Source organism: Arctopsyche grandis, chromosome 9 (assembly GCF_051622035.1).
Source record: "Arctopsyche grandis isolate Sample6627 chromosome 9, ASM5162203v2, whole genome shotgun sequence".
Lineage (NCBI taxonomy): Eukaryota > Metazoa > Arthropoda > Insecta > Trichoptera > Hydropsychidae > Arctopsyche > Arctopsyche grandis.
Genome location: NC_135363.1, coordinates 26382313 through 26401929, shown reverse-complemented (window position 1 = coordinate 26401929; position 19617 = coordinate 26382313). Strand labels below are relative to the sequence as shown.

The window sequence follows — 19617 nt, the reverse complement described above, 5'->3', positions numbered from 1 at the left end:
AGAATCGGTACGGGGAGACCCAATGTCGTGGAAACACATATCCGAATATGTGACTATACAACAGGTAAACAGATTAGGCGTCCTGAGAGATCTACCCTTTATAAGGCGGTACGTAGGCGATATCAGGGCATTCTGGACGGAGCAGTGACACTGCGTGTATCTCCATAATCATCAATAAATGCTGTGAAACGACTGTTGGCCTTTTACTTGGATCCTCTACCCACCCCTACGCAACAATATGTTATCACAGAACCTACAAATTTATCATAATTTTCTTGAAAATATAATTTGTATTTGGTCGATTATTACAGTGTTTGGGTTTGCGTCAAATGCAAACTATGCTCAGTGTCATAAAGCGCATTTTATCTTTGAGCATTTTTAATATGGGTACATTGAATTTGAAATCATTTCGAATAATGACTTCTTAGTGCTGCATAATAGTTGTTATTCTCTCAGATTCTTACCAGACTATTCTGTTTATTTGTGCCTTTGACAGTCAAGTCGAAGCATACGATGACTTCCGGTAAGAAAACGGCTCTGACACTACCGGAATTGCGTGAGGCTTTACAGCGTCAAGAACATCTATTGAACAACAAGTAAGTTTGTTTTTGATGCGATATACGTTTTATTAACCTAACCTAAAAATTTCTTCAAATCTAATTTGTACAATTGCATTTCATTTACAGAGCTTTCATAAATAAATTACCGGATAAAGGCGAAAAAATAAAGAAACATCGCGATAAACTTTTAATAGAGATGGCCCGAACGGATAAAATAGAAGAATCTTGTAAACTATTATCGGCGCTTAGCATTCAACCTAGTAAATCTGAAATTCAAAATTTAGAATGGAGAAATCACAGAAATCAAAACGGCACCGAATGTTTAGATTCCGACGATGACAGCGATCCCGAGGATCCGTTAGCTGTAATAGCGAGCAGTACAGACGTAACCAAGAAAATAATCCACATACCTCCCGAAGAAAAACTCATAACCGAAAAAGATGTTAAGGAAATTGAGGAATTCAGCCTGGATAGACCAAATTGTGAATTCAACCAACATACAAAATATATCTGTGACAAAACAGACAAATCTAATTTAGTCATTAGAGAATCTTACAAACCGTACAAGACCACTAAAACCAATGTACACGATGCGAATAAAGAAATATTGCACAAACGAGGCAAACATTGGGAAGTCACCTCCGCTACACCACCACCAATTATTCACGGACCTATTAGAGAAATATCAATACAAGAATCCCTCCAGTTACAGTCAACTCAAAACCAACAACTTAAGGTGTGTACTAACTATAAACATTATTACATAATGTTGTATTTGTTTCATTTACTTAAATATGTTTTTCTAGGATATACAAATGAAGCAGGCTTCAGAAAAGTTAACAAAACTATTAGGCACAAATGTAGATGCAGATATCTTATCATCATTTGCCAACGAACCTTATAGAGAATCAACAGAAATTCAATGCAACTCAGACGATGAGTCTGACCAAGAAGTTTATGATGAAGAACCGGGAGATGGCGGAGTAATATTTCCAATTGTCAATTGAAAACGTACAATTTCGAAAGAGCACATCTTTTTAATCTTCAAACTTCAAACACACCATTTACATACTACTTTAAATATTTTTGTAATATATAATACTGTGATAAAATTATTGGATAAACATACATCTAATCCGTTTTTAAATTCCATACTTTGTATATATAAAAAAAAAAAAACACTTATTTAATTGTTTATTCTAATAAATTTAATAGTATAATTATCATACAGCTGATTTTATATATATGATATTATATAAAAAATTATTTATTTTGTTAACATTGTAACAATCCCATATTTTATGATATCAAAATCATAACAAAAATACGATATAAATTTTTCAATATTTAACACCAAAAATTTTATGTACATTTTTTTTCCATTTATACAACTAATAAAATCATTCAATTCATCAGTGATCAAGTATTCTCATATTGCCAGAAACTATTTTATTTTCTAACATGGCTCCAGACGGAATATCTATCCTATCACCATGGTTGGCAATAATAATTACGGTGCCCTGAAAAAAATAAAAAAACAACATTAATGTTAATTTAACAAATAAAACCATTCGACACATATTCAATATTCAAAACGACATTTTACCTTCAACGAAACGCCTCTGCCGAAGGTAACATCGCCAGAGACTGTCAAATGATCCAATTCAATAAGATCCGGTATATTTGCAAATCTGCCTAAAAATTCTTTAACTTTAGCAAAATGGTTATCACCGAGTTTGACCAAAGGCGTCGTTGGGAACATTCTCTGTGGTGACATCACCAAAGAACCCTGCGAGAGACTGTACAAATTGGACATTACGAGCAACAAATCGGACGTCTTCTTCACAGGCAAAAATCTACTTCTGGGCACGTTGATTCCAATAGCACCGTCAAACACTTTCATAGCTGCACCGACGGCCGTCTCCAGCTGCACGATATTCAACCCGTTGGCAAGGTGTTTATTATTTACAATAATCTCCATGTCCAAAGAGCCTCTGTTCAAAACCCGCTGTATGGCATCCAATTTGACCCACAGATTGTTGGTGTTGAAAAATTTGAACGTCTTCACCGATTTGAAATCTTCAACGTGTTCGCTCGGCACTTGTGCGATTTCCAGCAACCGAAGCTTGTCATCGTATTGTATGAGCGTACCTCCTTTGACGTCAGCCTTCGTCTTATTCGTGACTTCCATTACAAACTCTACATTCTCTTTATCAGGCTGTGGACGCAACAGTAAATCCAAAATGTTCAAATCGACCGTAGCTCCCAAATTGTCAATATTGCTAATGAAACAGTACTTTCTGCCTTGTTCAACAAACTTCTCCAAAAGTCCCGAATTGTGGAACGATTGATAAAAATCACCGTGACCGGGTGGATACCATCTAAAAACAAACGGAACAAATACAGTTACGTCTATTATAAATATTAAATTGAAATATATGTATGTACATAGTAAGAAAAGGAATCAATCTTACGCTTCTAAATCATCTTGAACATCGCAATTCTTAGCTATCGGCAACAACGACTCCCTATTGATTCTGGGATAGCACGATTGGTTAAACGTGAATATTTCAACTTTGAGTCCTTTATACTTCCTGATGATCTTCTCCGTATCCTCGTCGGTATTGAACGAATCCATTAAAACTAACGGCACGTTACATTTGTATGTTTTATTTAAATGCTGAAAATTCAATACATTTTAATCAAAAATACATCAGAATGCAATATCTAAATATATATATGTATATAAAAAATTCAAACCTCGATTTGTTGCACGGTCAAATCAAGAAAAGTAAGATCATTTCGTACGGGAATAACTGATTTTGGACCTCTGCAACCCATGGAAGTACCAAGACCACCATTCAACTTCACAACGACGAGTTTTTCAAGCATACCCTGAACGGTGTCTCCGGTTGGAGTCTTCAGCAGACCGTAATCGACGACGGCACCCTCCGGTAACTTCTGAATACGATCCCATAACACAGAAGGACCCTCTGCAAATATAAAACACACATGCATACATTGTACATATAACAAAACAAGCAACAGTGAAAACATAAATGTTGATTGTAAATTTAATACGAGCGTATGTATAGTAACTATGTTATTGAGTAAATCGAACCCTCGGACACGAATCGTTGGAACAGTGAAGAAAATCCTTCCAGCTCTCTGGTGACAAGGTCTCTCCTGGGATCCGGAGCGGTCTCGGCGAGACGCTCGAGCTCTTTCCGGAGAGTCATCAGGGCGTCTCTCTGCGTCACCTCTCTGAATTCTCGAGACCCCGACGGAGCTCTCTGGTGACTGCGAACCTGCACAAAACCATAAACACGATAATCAAAATGCAAATTTTCCAATAAACCCATTATTATTTATGTACAATATGCGATAACAGTAAGTAACTTTGACGTCGTGACCATTCAACGATACATTAACATCGGCATTCAAACATAATTCCATTTTGTATTATATTATATTTTCACATATAAAGTTAGTTGAAACAATTCATTAAAACTTCTGATATATACAAGTCTACTTTTACGACAGATATTATCTTTAAGAAACGGTATGTGTACTGATATCTCAAATATAGATTATAAAAATAAGTCTCTTATCAAAAAGCATGCGAGTTAAAAATTAACTTTGGATCATTTCCAAATATATTTATACACGAAAAAAAATAAAACGAAACGTCAGTGTGTCAAGTTCTAGTAAGATATTGAATAATATTATGTCCGAGAAACATTACCACGACGATTTCATCATCGGACAGAGAACGAAGACCCATGCTTAAGGCCACGAGGAAAACGATCGACTAAAATTGGGCGGCCTTCTTGACGTATCGTACATTCAAACAAAACAAAAAGCAACATAATATAAAACCAGTAGAACCGGAAGCGTGACTTGGATCAGTGGCGCCAAATCATTACAAATGCAAATTAATCAATCGATTCATTACATAAGAAATAAAGCGCACAATAATATTCATTTAAGTCTACTTATTTCAAATCGATCGGTCTACAAACAAATAGATAGACAAACTCATTTATACAATTCCAATTGACGGGTTCATAGATTGTTTCAATGTGAAAGTAATATTTCATATAACGTGACAAAACGATGATAATACTGAGCAAGAAAAAAAATTACCAGCGCGAAGACTAATCAATATTTACTAAGTTCGGTCCACCGAATTCGAATAAGATAATGATTTTTGTTGGTTTCCTCTCGTTTCTGAGATATGAGCGTTCAAAAAGAATGCGTAATTTTTACAGCTTTTTGACTTTTGCAGTCTTTAACTCAAAATCTAGTATCGCTGTGTCAAAATCGAGTATTGGAGTCAATAGTCACATGTTTATTTCCATTAATTGTGATTTTTTATTACTTAAAATTAATTATCTAGCGAATTTTAAGTCAAAAGTCTACTTATTATTGGGTCTGGGTCACTGCATCGAAAGTGACTTGAACGAAAGTCGAAAGATCGAAAAGAATATATATGTATGCATGGTTAACCGTACTATATATGTATATACTACCCGCTCATAAAAATCGCGAAAATTTTTCGATCAAGTCACTTTCGATGCAGTGACGGCCACCGCTTATTTTTTTTACACATTTTTTTCTCGAGCTATTATGTATCTATTGGGCCAGTTTTATATTTCACTACGTTTACAAGGATTGGTTTTAAGTCGCAACTTTTTTTTGATCTAAACATAATAATTCGAGTGGTAAATGATTTTAAATTGAGTTAAAAAATGCTGTTGTTGTCGACCGTATACATGATGCAAGAACGAGACGAAGAACGAAGATTCCTACTCTAGCGTATGTTTCGATCTAACTCATGAGCGATGATAATGTTTCATTGATGTTATTTAAAATCATTTACCGCCCATGTTAGAACCAGTGCTGGCCTTACACCCAATGGCGCCCTCGGGCAATTTTTTCTTAACACCCTTAGAAAAAAATTTCGGCTTTAACGCTCTAATCTAAAATTTTGTATGGCTTCTGGCGCTCTAATTTTATATTTAAGAGCGCATTTGGCGCATCGTGTGGCGCCCTAACTTATTTGGCGCCCTCGGGCGTCACCCGACCCAGCCCCCCCCCTAAAACCGGCACTGGTTAGAACGTTCAGATTAAAAAACAAATTGGAATTGAAAACCAATCCTTGTAAACCTAGTGAAATATAAAACTAAACCAATAGATACATAATAGCTCGAGAAAAAAAAAAAAAAAATAAGTAGACTTTTGACGTTTGAAATTCGCTGGATTATGTGTTTCAAAGCAATTAATGAACTGTATAAGAGATATGTAAAAATCACAATTAATGGGAAAACATTGACTGTTAATTAGACTCTAACAATCACTTTTAGCACAGCAATATTAGATTTTTAGTTAAAGACTGCAAAAGCCAAAAATATGTAAAAATTGCGCATTTTTTTAAAACGCTCATATCTCATAAACGAGAGAAAGCCAACAAAATCATTGTCATATTAGAATTCAGTGGGTCAAACTAAGTAAAGATTGATTAGTCTCCACTCCGGTAAGCTAAAAAAACATATATTTTTTTTGTTGCTCAGTGTACTCATTATTGATAATTAAATTCATCTCTGAAATGTTAAATCGGACTCAACGCATCAGCTGATCGTGATGTACATAATTACACAAAAGCTAGTTCTTGAACGTATTACATTCAAATTAAAGCAGTTGTGCTTCAATTACTATACGTTAATAAACACTAGGCGATAACAATCGACTGAAAGCTTCATTGTAGCCGATTCTTCAACATACATATTACATTTTTTTCTTAGAATGCCAAAACGGCAAGACTAGCCTGACATATATGTAAGTACAAACACACATATATGTATAATTCGCCGAAAAATAAAGTCGTGTGATTTTTTCAACGATTGCATTTTAATTAGAATGATTTCACGGAACCGAAATAGAACTATAATTTATAAAGTGAGAATTAAAAACGCGAAATGAAATAATCAAAAAACAATTTGGAAGCTTCCGTTTCGAAACTTTAGATCTGCATATGAAAATAATAAAAAAATACCACGCAGATGGATTTTAATTCCTATACATAGCTAAAGTGCATAACAACCAATTTTCTCAGATAAATAATGAAAATACGCGTATAAAAACCGAGGCCGAGGCAAAACAATCATCACGCTTTTTCCGGGACTAGAGCTACGTATATCGAGTGTATGTATGTATGTACTTCAAAAAGAACCGTTATTCTTTAAAAATAAGCATAAACAAACAAATTCCAAGTTTGGATCGTGGAAAGTGAACACTTTTTTTTGAAGTACAGTAACTAAAAGTAGGCATGAACAATATTTGTCAGGCACTTAACTAACAGAAGGTGTCTTCGTCATGGCAGCTTCCGTAATCTCGACGTTCGTCAATTAGGAAAAATCACTATGTATGTACAATATACATATTATTATATGTATTGCGCGTTTCAAGGTGATGAGAATGATGACGTTTGTAAGCGTTAATACATATTTTATTGCGTATAGGTACGTCACGATGACACTACAATATATGTATGTACATATATAATATATTTGTTAAAATAAGAATTATCATAAAATCTATTATTATTCAAGCACGCCACTGGAGAACGCGACCGGAATAAAACAAGGACGAGCGTATCAGATTGGATTTGGGATGAGATACCTTTATTGAGATACCGAATTCAACTTTTTTTTCTCATTTTAATCATTAAAATATTTACATATAACAAAAACACTCATCTGAGAGGTCGTATTCTTAGACACCAAAAATATATTTCTTACAAGAAAATTAAAGATTCCTCCTTTTCAAATATATTGGTTAAAATTTGAAACAGTCCATCAAATGAATTACATACTAACTTCTAGTAAACCGTTTTAAAAGTAAACTTGATAATTTCCTTAAAATTAATGGATTCTTGTATTTCTTTTTGTAGTATTTTTTATTTAATTTTCTTAATTCCTTTTACCTGTTTTCATCTTATTATATAAAATATACTTTTTGTTATTATTATTTACAAAACCCTTAGGTTCACAAGCTATGCCGATTCTCCCCAGTATTTTGAATAAATAATTACTGAATTGAGCTGCTCATATCTTAGATTTTTTATATGCAACATCTGAGGTTTTTTTTTATACACATTTATCATGATGTCATTACGGACTGTCCCAGAGTGACACATATGGCCAGCTTTGTATTATACATACTATATATAAATTTATAACATTATTAAATATCATCGCATGGGTGTTGGCATATTAAGTTATTAAATAAAAATAAAAATAAATAAATTTTTCGGTCCTGTGTAGGATCCGCACGCGGTCGAAGTTTTTCAAATATCTTTAAATATATGTAATTATTTTTAATCGTTTAATATGAAAAAAAAAAATTAAAAACTACCTCCATATAAAACACCAATAGAAAAATTAGTTAATTAATTCATTAGTTAAATAAATAGATGGCGCTAAATGCTCAGAGACTTGCCTAGAGGAAATATTGGTAGCAAACAGTATATACATATATTAGGGTTTCTGATTTCCCAGACTTTTTCAATTCCCGGGACACGGGACGGAGCCCGGGATCGTTCCCGGGATTCCCGGGATCCCGGGACACAGGTAAAATAACTTTTCTTTTTAAATTTAATATATTTTTTATGAATAAAAAAATATTTATTTATTTATAAAACAGTACATAATATACATATGTATGTATCTATTGACTAGAAAAAATTCAATTATAAAAGTAAACTTATTTAAAGTAGCGACTTAAGAATACTAAAATATTTAAATGAGAATCCGAAAGTCTAATTCTAGATTTGGTACAAAAATTTCCAGCAATGGAAAAAACTCTTTCAGTTTCGGTCGAAGTTGGTTTTATTGTTAAAAGGGACGAAAACAATTTTTTTAAATTATCGGTTTTTTCTCCTGTCAGCATGTACATATGTATATTTTAATTTCTTCTTTAAAGTCGAGGTTATTTTTATTTACGTTATTTTGTATATTCTTCTTTGACAACTCCTTATTTAATTCTTCATTCATCGTTAAATGCACAACTGTTTCATCTTGATCCAAATCTAAAAAAGTTTCTTCCATTGTGGAATCGTCAATACAAGAATAATATACTCGCTGCATAATCTTTTCACCGTAGGCTATACATACATTCGCTTTTATTACAACATTTAAAGAATGTTTTATTAGGTATAAAATCAGAATTATTTAAAATTTGTGTTAAAAAAAATCAGTTTCAGGCTTCTTCGTTCATCCACTTTAATTTTTGAGAATATTTTACAATTCTTTGTGTATTTGATTTATTATTCCCCTTCGTGTAGTCGTAAAAATGTTGTATGTTTTCAATATTTTTTTAAATCCAATTCCCGGGATTCGAGATAAAAATTCCCGGGACACGGGACAACAAAAATTCCGTTAATTCCCGGGAATGTCTGTCCCGGGTCGACCCGGGTCAGAAACCCTAATATGTATATGTAAATAGAAGTTTTTTTTTCTTTCTTTACTATATTCGTACATTTTGTTGAAAGTATTTTAGCCGTGATGTACATACATATATACATCGAAACAACGTCGAATCGAAACAACCAGTATACTACGGCGAGCGTTATCGAAGATACACATACACACACAGACAGAATAGCGATATTATACATATATATGATCATTTTAAATCATATTTAAATAATGGCAGGTCGCCAATTCGGTGGGAAACCGTTTCAACGTTGAAATCAGATAATTAGCGAACTCTGATCGACCTGGGGTCAAACATAACATCTTGTGTAAGGAACTACAGACCAATAACTATCTTGTCAGCGCCAGCCAAAATGTTTGAGGTAATATTACACAGATACATTTTTAATCACTTTCAAAGTATGCTCATTGATCAGCAGCATGGCTTTCGTCCGGCCAGATCAGCTATTACCAACTTGTTATGTTTCTCTAATGACATAACCAGCACTTTGGATTGTAATAATCAAATGGATGTAATATATACTGATTTTGAGAAGGCGTTTGATAAAGTTGATCATAAAATTTTGGTTAGTAAATTAAGTTTTATTGGATTTACTTATAATCTTGTTGGTCTTTTTATTTCTTATTTACAGGATCGACGTCAATTCGTTAAGTTTGGGAGTTGCTTTTCTTATGAGTATGTTGCCACTTCTGGGATTCCCCAAGGATCAAATCTTGGCCCTTTATTATTCCTAATATTTATCAACGATATTCAATCTTCTATTCACCATTCTAAATTTTTATTATATGCGGATGACTTAAAAATCTATAAGAGAATAATTGATTTACCTGACGCTCTTTATTTGCAAGAGGATTTGAATTCTATTTATGAATGGGCTAATGTTAATAAACTTCCCTTCAATATCCTAAAGTGTCGGGTCATTTCTTACTCTCGTTCTCGTTCTCCTATTAAATATCCGTATAAATTTCATGATTCTCTTCTTCAGAGAGAATTATTTATATCTGATCTGGGAATAGTCTTCGAAAATAGTTGGAGTTTCAACATTCACATTGAGAATATCTGTGATAGGGCAACAAAAATCCTTGGATTCGTAATCCGTAATTCGTCTGAACTAGGGCTCACTGCCATTCGTCTCTTATATTGTACATTAGTTCGCAGTGTGCTCGAGTTTGGCTCCATTATATGGTCTCCCTATCAACTTCGTTACTCTCTAATGTTGGAACGAGTCCAAAGGAAATTCCTTAGATTTTTATATCTGAAAACATTTGGATTTTATCCATATCTGTTCCCTAGTGCCTTTGTCTTGGGATCTTTGGGTTTCAACTCCCTGGCAAAGAGAAGAGATTTATTTCTTGGGAAACATTTCGTAAAATTACTTAGAGGAGAGATTCACAATCCCACTATCCTGGAGAAACTAAAATTCTGGGCCCCGGAAAATCGTAGAGTTTTAAGAAAACATGATATATTTTTACCAATTAGGGCTAAATCAAACGTGCTCATGAACTCCCCCCTCTCGAGAGCTGTTCGACTCCTTAACTTACTGGCACAATACTTGGACCTATTCGATGCCAGTTATGTTGAGTTGGTGGAACACATCCTAAATAGCACGATATAAATTTTTCAATCTTATTTCTTTGTTTTTATTTTGTGTACATATTTTTTACTTGATTTTTATTATTTTTTTATGATGTTTTTTTTTTATTTATGATTTTTATTATTTTCTTATGTTTTTTTTTTTTTTATTTATGATTTTTATTATTTTTTTTTATGATGTTTTTTTTGTAATTTTTATGATTTTTATTATTTGTATTAAAATCACATTGACGCTTTGGGGCAACCTGTCAAGTCTCTGTGGTATTGATTTTTTAAAATAAAATAAAATAAAAAATATCTAAGGTCTGGCCAGCAACACCGGACCAGGGGTCGAAGCCATGACCCCTCAGCTGTTAGCATTATACGCTAACCACTGACCTATGTTGCTGAAGCAGAGTCGAATTGAGAACTTCTAAGCAATAGATCGATTATTTTTCAGTTATCCTAAAAACCGCCTGACGAAAATTTTAAAGGATAAAGCCAAAACTAATATGCATACTTGCATATTAGTTTTGCTGTTGTTGCATATTAGGTTGCAACTAATATGCAACAACAGCAAAAATAATATGCATATTATTGTTTATTGTTATTGAATTTCATAAATTTGCATGGAATTGCGAATTTCAAAAAATGTGTGTGGGTCGATTCCATTACATTCCAAACTGCATACAAATATTTACATACAAGTTTTCGTGTTTCAACTTGGCAAAATTATTCAAATCAATTTTTCTATTGCTATTTTATAGTATATACATATATGTATGTAGGTAGGTAAACAATTAGATATAAATATTAAATAAATTATATTTTAAAGGTACATATGTATTTTTAAAAAATACAACCGCGTGCGGATCGAATACAGGGCCGACACATTTCTTTATTTTTTATTTTTATTTAATAAATTAATGTCATAACCCATGCGATGATATTTCATCGGGCACAACACTAGTTTATAATAATAGTGTTATAAATTTATATAAAGTAGAAACGTACAAATTTGGCCATACGTGTCACCTTGAGGAAAATACTGTAATGGCACCATGGTAAATATATCAGGCTACAATTCCAGTATATATAAATTTAAAATAATACAAATCCAAAAAATTAATTTAATGATTCTCAATTATTATTATGACCGATTTCCTCGTTTATTAATTAGAATTGATAACAAAATCGAGAAATTCCCCTACAAAAGAAAATGAAAGACCTTCAAACCTTTGAAAGACTGAGAACTGGCCAAGAGACGATAAAGTCAACACTGAAACGTCTTATTCGATATTATAACGATATAAATTAACTCGTTACACGTAGATTGATTTTTTTAGTGCACTTTGAGCTCAGAGATGTCGTAATTTGCGTATTAAGTGACGATACACAATACGCTCGGCATAGTGATCAGTGTTAATAATCATTGCAAAATGCATTACCACGATGCATCATACATGCATACATATGTGAGTGTCCTCGCAGCTAATCGGGATTAGTGCGAAATATCGAATTCGAAATATATACAATAATCCAACAGTGATAAGTATTATAGGTGTTTAATCACACATATAAAAGCATAAAGTCAATAAGTATAAGCGTTAAAAAGATAAGAATGATTGATTAAGTTCATCTGTTATCTTCTGTGGTAATAAACACCAATATTTATCCCGTGACTACATACATATTATCATCTCGGTTTGGGCCATAAACGCACGATAGTGTACATTTGCACTTTTATGTATTTCGCACGGAAAATTCCAGTGTCATATTTTTCAAATGCGTAATGTATAGATATGCAAAATTGCAACACAGCCGTTACAGGTGTGATTCTAAGTCATATAAACTATGCGATAAATCTATCAAGAATGTCTAAATAGCTTTTTCTGGTATAAGGAAAAACTCTTAGTAGTAGTTTGTCAGATGGATTTTAAATTAATAAAAAAATAAGATTTTGTACCTCAACGTTGCTCTTGTTTAATACTGAAGCGTTTTTCATTTCAAATCAAATGAGACAGTTTTTTAGTTTTAAAATCTCAATATGTACATGGAATAGCCCCTACCTACTGCATATTAATTGAATTGTATAAATATGATAATAATAATAAGTCTATTTTTATTACGATTGTATTCCAGCAATTAAACCTACTGTATATGTATGTAGCTTCTGTTGATCTTGGTCTTACAAATACAACATTGACAAAACAATTTGTAAGCTTAAATTTCTCAAATATATTGGCGAAATGAAACGAATTTAATAACATTAAAATTTTGTATGGGAAAATTTATAGAAAAAAAAAACAATCGAATATGGATAAATATTCAAATAAAACCAAATGGGATTAGGCAAATGTAATGTCCGGAAAATTAGCATAAAAACAGTGACGATAACAATTATTGGCAACATTTACGAGCAAACTTTTGATTAAACTTTTACATTGTGCGATTAATTGTGCAAACAAACAATTATCGATATTGCGATTTTCGCACTAACTTCACTCTTCAAACGCAACACCCACCAACAATAACAACAAATAAAAGAGCATTTAGGGATAATCATTGGCCATTTGGATGAAAGAAATGCATAAACGGCAAATTAATATATTGCTATCAATTAGTAGTGAACAGAAGCATCACAATGATACAAAAAGTACGCAGGAATGTCGCAGGATTATTAATTTTTTTATAATCCAAATGGCCAACGATGCAGTGTTTCCCTTACCCGTTTTAAAAAGTCTTCCATTTTTCTCAAAGCCGTACACTGGCGGAAACTTGAATCAAAACAGAAGCGCAACTGCAATCACTTTTCCGCGCTAGATTCAAACACAGAGTGTGGCAACACTGAATATTGAAACGTGTGCGTTTTGGTAATCTTTTCCCGCGAATTGATGACTTTTTTCAATGGAAACGATTAATGGCTTCCAGAGAGTGAGAGAGAGAGAGATAGCGAGACGTGCGTCCAACGACCGCAGCGAACCGTACAATTACGGCGTGTTATCGCATTACCATTATCTGTTGTTCACTTGGTGTCGATTGCGCCTCCGCGCTGGACATGTTTACAAATGTTTCTCAACATGTATGTGCGACATATCTCACAAAAGGGCAAAGAGAGCACAATTTATCGCTCTCAATCTTATTTCAGGGAAAAAAGCTTTTAGGTTATAATATTCAAAATGGCGCCCCATTAATGTCATCGCAATAGCTATAGCTAAAACGGTTCTGGCACCTAAAAACTCCATCAATCACGCGAAATATTGTACTAACGAAAACTCGAGTACCAGACGTGCGCGAGATCACTTTTTGCGGAATAATCCGTTTTACCAACTAAAATTTAGATAATTAAAATAAAATGTCCGACAATGTGATTCCGAGACATTTTTTTGTGTGATGTGCCACCGAAATACCAAACCGTAGCTTTACGGAAGAAATCCATCGTCCTTGAAATTTCTTCCGTTATTTGAACAATTCTGTTTGAGTTCTCCTCAAAACCTTTTAAAAAAAGTTTTCCTGGATAAACAAACCACTTATTAGCACATTACGCTGATTACTATCCTCTATCCATAACAGTAAACAGTTTTTCTATGTTTTTCAACCAAAGAACTTCCGATATTGTTTTTAGCACATTGATGTATAATACACATAGATGGGCCCTGACGTGTGATTTTGGTCGGAGATCTTGTCTTCACTAACTGAGGGGTGCGGGGGGTTTAACTAGCGGGGAAGTTGGGAAAAAAAATGGTTTTTTTCCCTACGACGCAGCGGTACCTACCTACCTATTAAGAAAAACTGTGCATGCGCCATGTATTTTGCATGCGCCAAAAAGGAGACCAGTATGAGACGTGAGGGCGGATCTAGTGTATTATACATCAATGTTTTAGCAGAATTTTTCAAATCAGAGGCCATAAATCTTCAATAGCAATGACTGACTCGAAAGTATCGTTATCTACTGTTCAATAAAATTTCAAACAGTATCGTAAAATTGTATTATATAACCCGCTGACCCAAGTCTATTGTATCTACATACGTATTGTTTTGACTATTTACTATTTGAAAACTCAGATAAGGCTACAAACGAAAAAAATTGTAATTTATGACACTAAGGGTTATTTCCGTCCTCTCTCTAGACCTAGAAAACGACGAAGAAATGTTTTCTGCAAATGAATATTGTTCCAATGAAACTGTCAATAACAAAAGAGCAAATCACCAACATGTGTTAATAATACAAAAAGCATACCTGCTGGCAGTATATATGTATTACCTAGGCGTAAGCGTCACCATGGCGGGTTGTAGTTATAAACAAAACTAAACACAACTTCAAATAAACTGTCTTGGACATATTGTACTAGTAGTTTAAAGACGGCCTAACTATAATATAAATTCCCATTCTACAATAATGTAGACCTTATTTGAACTTTAAAGAAAAAAAAGTCAACAACTTATTACATATTCTTATTTTAATGCTTCAGTGCTTGAAAAGATCACTTGTTCATTTCCCAGATTGAGAACCGTTTGAAATAGAATCATCGATTTGATCATACTAAATATAACATATCTCTTTACTTCACAAAATTTCGAATAACATACACATATTTGAATACTTAATAATGATCAATCCGTGTTAATAGTTAATAAAAAGACATTTCAATGATCGCAAGTGAATAACAGTTTCGGAAACGCTATAATTTAAATATGTATGTATGTATGTAAGAGGGAGTACCATTTACTGCATTTAATGAACTGCAATTATACGAATTAATATACACTCAAATTTTAGAATATTTGCTTTTAAAAGGTCAAACGCAGATATAGTGACATGAGGTTTTACACTCATAATCATGTGTAGCGATTAAATGATTTCAACGTTAACTCGGTGTGCAAATATGTACTTGTAAAACAATATTGTGTGCCATAAAAAAGTTATTGCAGTGTATATATGTATGTACAATACATACATAGTTTTTACATTAATTTTATTGTCACCACAAAATACATAAAATATTATTAAATTATTAAAAAATAATACAAATTAATCGACTAAACATGCACTTAAATAGATATTATTTACTATTTATTTAAAAATAATAATTATTGATATTATATTATTGCACTATTTTAACAATATGTCAAATAATATTATAATATAATAATTAGATAGTATCGATAATATTGACTCGGGCAATGTTGGATAATTGCTTCAATCAAATAATAAACAACATCTATGTATATTTTAAAGTAAGGAAATGATCATATTTGTTTATATTTATACTTTCCGGGACTAATTTTCACAATATATGTATGTCGAGTTTAAAATGAGATATGAAAGATCTAACTCTGAACAAACGAAACAAGCATTATCAATGTTATAGAAATAATGATTTTATAATACAAATCAAATATAGAAAACTTTTTGATTACAGAAGTATTAAAACATTATAAGAATTGGGATATCTAATCTTAAAATTGCTAGAGCAATTTTCTTTGCGTTTAAAATAGCGACCTTTAGATTCAAAAGTACACAGTATTTTTTGTTTGACTTTCTTATACCATATGTAAAATAAAAAAAGTTAATATATTCCCGGGCAAAAAAGGCTATTTAATTTTGTAACTCGATAGTGAACCCCCCCTTACAAATAAAACATGATAATACACAATTGTTACCCAAAGCCGTGTGTATCCAGCGAGCTCTGGATCGTAACTGAGATGGTATGTTTTTAAAACTTTGATTACTCACGACGCAATCACAAATGTAAGGGCAAAAAAATAATAAATGCTGATAAATACTTGCGAAGATGATATACAACACGTGATTCAGTATAGTATTACATGAATAAATAATAAATACATGCATTTACGATACGGGCGAATAGAAAAATGACAGCGTTAAGTATGTAAGTATAAAACAATCAAGCTCTCGAAAGGAAAACAATCCATGTCAATATATTGAAACAATACGTTACCTCATTAAATGTAAATTAACGATTACCATTACTGATTAATTGTTTTCGATTTTGGTACAATGGATTCTATAAAGTTTAAGTTTATTCTTTACCATATGTGCATATAGAGCAATGTATGTATCATTTTTTTTTCTTTCATTAGCCGAGTCTGGAAATTTCATTACAATTTTTTAGTTAATATTTTTAGCCTAAATTTTTTTATATGCACTTACATATATATCATTTTCCACCTTAGTGAGCGTAAATTGTCGGAAATTACTCTAACCCATTTATCTGGTAGTCTGCGCTCATCATTGTTTTCATGATTGATTGTGATTTATGAGTGAAATTTTGATTAACTCTCTTCCATTTGGGCCTTACAGGGATGTTTTGTATTTGTAGTTGTTTCTTACATATTTATTGGAACTGGCTGTATGTAGGTGCAAGGCATTCCTTATGCTATATTTTTACTGTATCTGTTATTATTAAATGCTATTTATTATTAAATGCTGTTATTATTAAATGCTGTTATTATTAAATGCTATGTTTATGTATGGATGTATTTATGTTTATGTTCAAATGTATTTTTTTTATGTGTAACTGATTAGTATATTATTTTCGTTATGTATTAATTTATGTTTAATTGTTATTTTGTTTTTTTTGTGTTATATTTTTTGACCATTAGGAATTCCTGTTATACCACAATGGTCTGCTTAGAATAAAATAAAATAAATAAATATCAAATAGTAAATAAATAAATTAATATAATCCCTATTAGAATTTTTTAACCTGAGCATGGAGCAGAGCTGGAGCAAGGACTTTGATGCCGGAGCAGAGCTACTAAAAAAAGTGGTCGCTCCAAAGCCCTGGTTTTAGGTCCCAAGTTTTTTTGTTTGCACTGACTGAATTGAGACTAATGTACAATATTAAAAAAAATTACTCTCACATTAAATCAACGTTGTTAATTTTACGTTTTTTCCTAAGAAAACTGATGCACAAGTTAACATTTCAAAAGCTATCATTCAAGTTAAGACTACAATTAGTCAGTATTTCATTAGAACTAAACTTATGTAAGAAATATATTGGCCATATAAAGCTCATTGAGGAAAATCGCTTCATTCTTGGTGGTCGAATACACTCCTAAGAACACACCAGGAATCTAAGTGCACAAATAATATCATTGGGTAACAAAATTCGTCAATAACAACCCGTCTCTAAATTTTTAATCTGAATCTAATTCAATATATTTTTTCTTATACTTTATTATATATCTTTCCAGTTTCAAAACGTCTTCATTTGAGCCTTATTGTGTTTTTGCTAAATCATGAATAAGCCTATTTATGTTTAATTGTAAAATATCGGGTCAATTTTCCATTGATAGTCCACCGTGTCTTTTTCATCAATTTTTTCAGAGCAGAAGAAGATTTAGGATTATGTTTGATCTTTCACTACATACATAGTAGTTATACCAGTGTTACCACGTACTACCAAATTTTAAAATGGTTATTACTCATGTGAGAAAAACAAGCTGTTTTTACAAAACCACGTACATTCTATTCATACAGTAGTATTATGTTAATACATTCAAAACGTTTTCAATTAAACCTTGATTTTAATTCTTATATAAGACAAATTTGGTATTCCAATCATCACACGATTATTAAATTTTTACATTATAAATATTCACACTTATCAAAGTGCTTTCAAAATAGATTCAAATATAAATATTTATTTTATAATCTGTAGGTTGCTGACCGGCTACACCGATAAATTTAATTGATAAACAGTGCCATATAAAAAGGAATAATAATACATATATATATATTTTTTTTTATTTATTTCAATTAGTATTTGAAGAGCATTACTATCAGTATATTTGAACTTGAAACTTTTCATATTGAAACATAATCACCCATCATTATGTAAGTTAAAACAAATAATGTTTATAAGTAATGTGGCACACGACCGTCTAAAATGACGTGATGGTCGTCTGGTGTGCCAATTATACTTCAGAGCCAATTGTCAGGCTTATCATTTTCGAGGTTATGTTAGGGTCGAACTGTCAAGGTCATGAAAGTTTTTCAGATATGTCTGTTGGGTTTTCTCGACTGATCTTCGTTGCCGTCCCTACCTTCTTTTCATCCTCGTGGACGGTCAACATCCTGGCAATGGGAGACAGCTAGACGACGACTCGTCCTGAAATAATCAAACGGCTGACATGCCCATATGACCGTGACTTGCGGCCAACTGATATGAAAACGTTGTTTGCAATATTTACACGATTAATGATAAAGGTGATAACTATTCCAGTTTTATTTTGAGTGGGAAATTCAATTTTTTGATGACAGGTATATTGTGTAAGAATGAAAAGCAAAGATAGTTTAGTGGGAATGATTCTTTTTATTTAACCGTTTGTCCGCGGTCGTCTTCTATGGAAGCTTTGCGCGACAAGTCTGTAGCGCGGCTGTCTTCCATAGAATTACTGAACTTTGCACGGAATTTTGAGCCTTATATGCGCCTATTTCAACTGTTTTAAGGTTCAAAATTGGTTGAATATATTACTGAGAGTTGAATGCTATCTATTCAATTTGCTTAAAATGAATATATACCAGTCAAAATTAGTTTTTTGTGGAACCATACTGAAACCACGTTTATGGACGTCACGTCTGTTGAACAATGGCGACGATACGTCTCAATTCGGTCTCCGTGACGAGCCAGAATGTTAAATTACAGAAAACGCAAATATCGGAAGGCAAAGATCGAAAATCGAAAGATCTTAAGTTGAAAGATCAAAAAAAAAGGGTGCATGGTAAACGGTACATACTCACTTAATTTGCGCGAGCAGGATACAACAGGAACAAGAGTAACAGGCTTTTCCTCCCGTATTAATGTGCGCGCGCAGAATACTCGACAATACGACGTAAGCAATATTGCGCCGTATCGTCATGGCCTGTAATGTATAAGTAAGCCGATTTTGCCTTACACTCGGCTAAAGTGCTGTAAACGTGACGTGACCGACCGCGACGTGTAGGTAGATATGAATAGAA

General features: G+C 32.7%; 2 protein-coding genes across 4 annotated transcripts; one reads left to right on the top strand and one right to left on the bottom strand.

Annotated features, from left to right (window-relative positions):
• The first annotated feature begins 307 nt into the window (after nucleotides 1-307).
• Polr2M (RNA polymerase II subunit M) lies at nucleotides 308-1812 on the top strand. The gene is made up of 3 exons (XM_077438113.1): nucleotides 308-596; nucleotides 687-1296; nucleotides 1367-1812. Exons 1-3 carry the CDS (start codon nucleotides 514-516, stop codon nucleotides 1565-1567), a joined length of 894 nt encoding a protein of 297 aa, XP_077294239.1. The 5' UTR covers nucleotides 308-513; the 3' UTR covers nucleotides 1568-1812.
• UGP (UDP-glucose pyrophosphorylase) lies at nucleotides 1749-18790 on the bottom strand. Of its 3 annotated transcripts, none has more exons than XM_077438102.1 (6): nucleotides 18702-18790; nucleotides 3682-3868; nucleotides 3321-3553; nucleotides 3035-3240; nucleotides 2167-2941; nucleotides 1749-2080 (listed from the first exon to the last, which is right to left on the bottom strand). In XM_077438102.1, the coding sequence occupies exons 1-6, from the start codon at nucleotides 18729-18731 to the stop codon at nucleotides 1973-1975; spliced, it is 1539 nt and encodes a 512-aa protein (XP_077294228.1). In that variant the 5' UTR covers nucleotides 18732-18790; the 3' UTR covers nucleotides 1749-1972. The 3 variants fall into 3 exon arrangements, with proteins under 3 accessions (XP_077294228.1, XP_077294230.1, XP_077294229.1); XM_077438104.1 differs by lacking the exon at nucleotides 18702-18790 and adding an exon at nucleotides 16293-16335 and having other exon boundaries at nucleotides 1943-2080; XM_077438103.1 differs by lacking the exon at nucleotides 18702-18790 and adding an exon at nucleotides 13357-13622 and having other exon boundaries at nucleotides 1943-2080.
• Nucleotides 18791-19617: the final 827 nt, after the last annotated feature.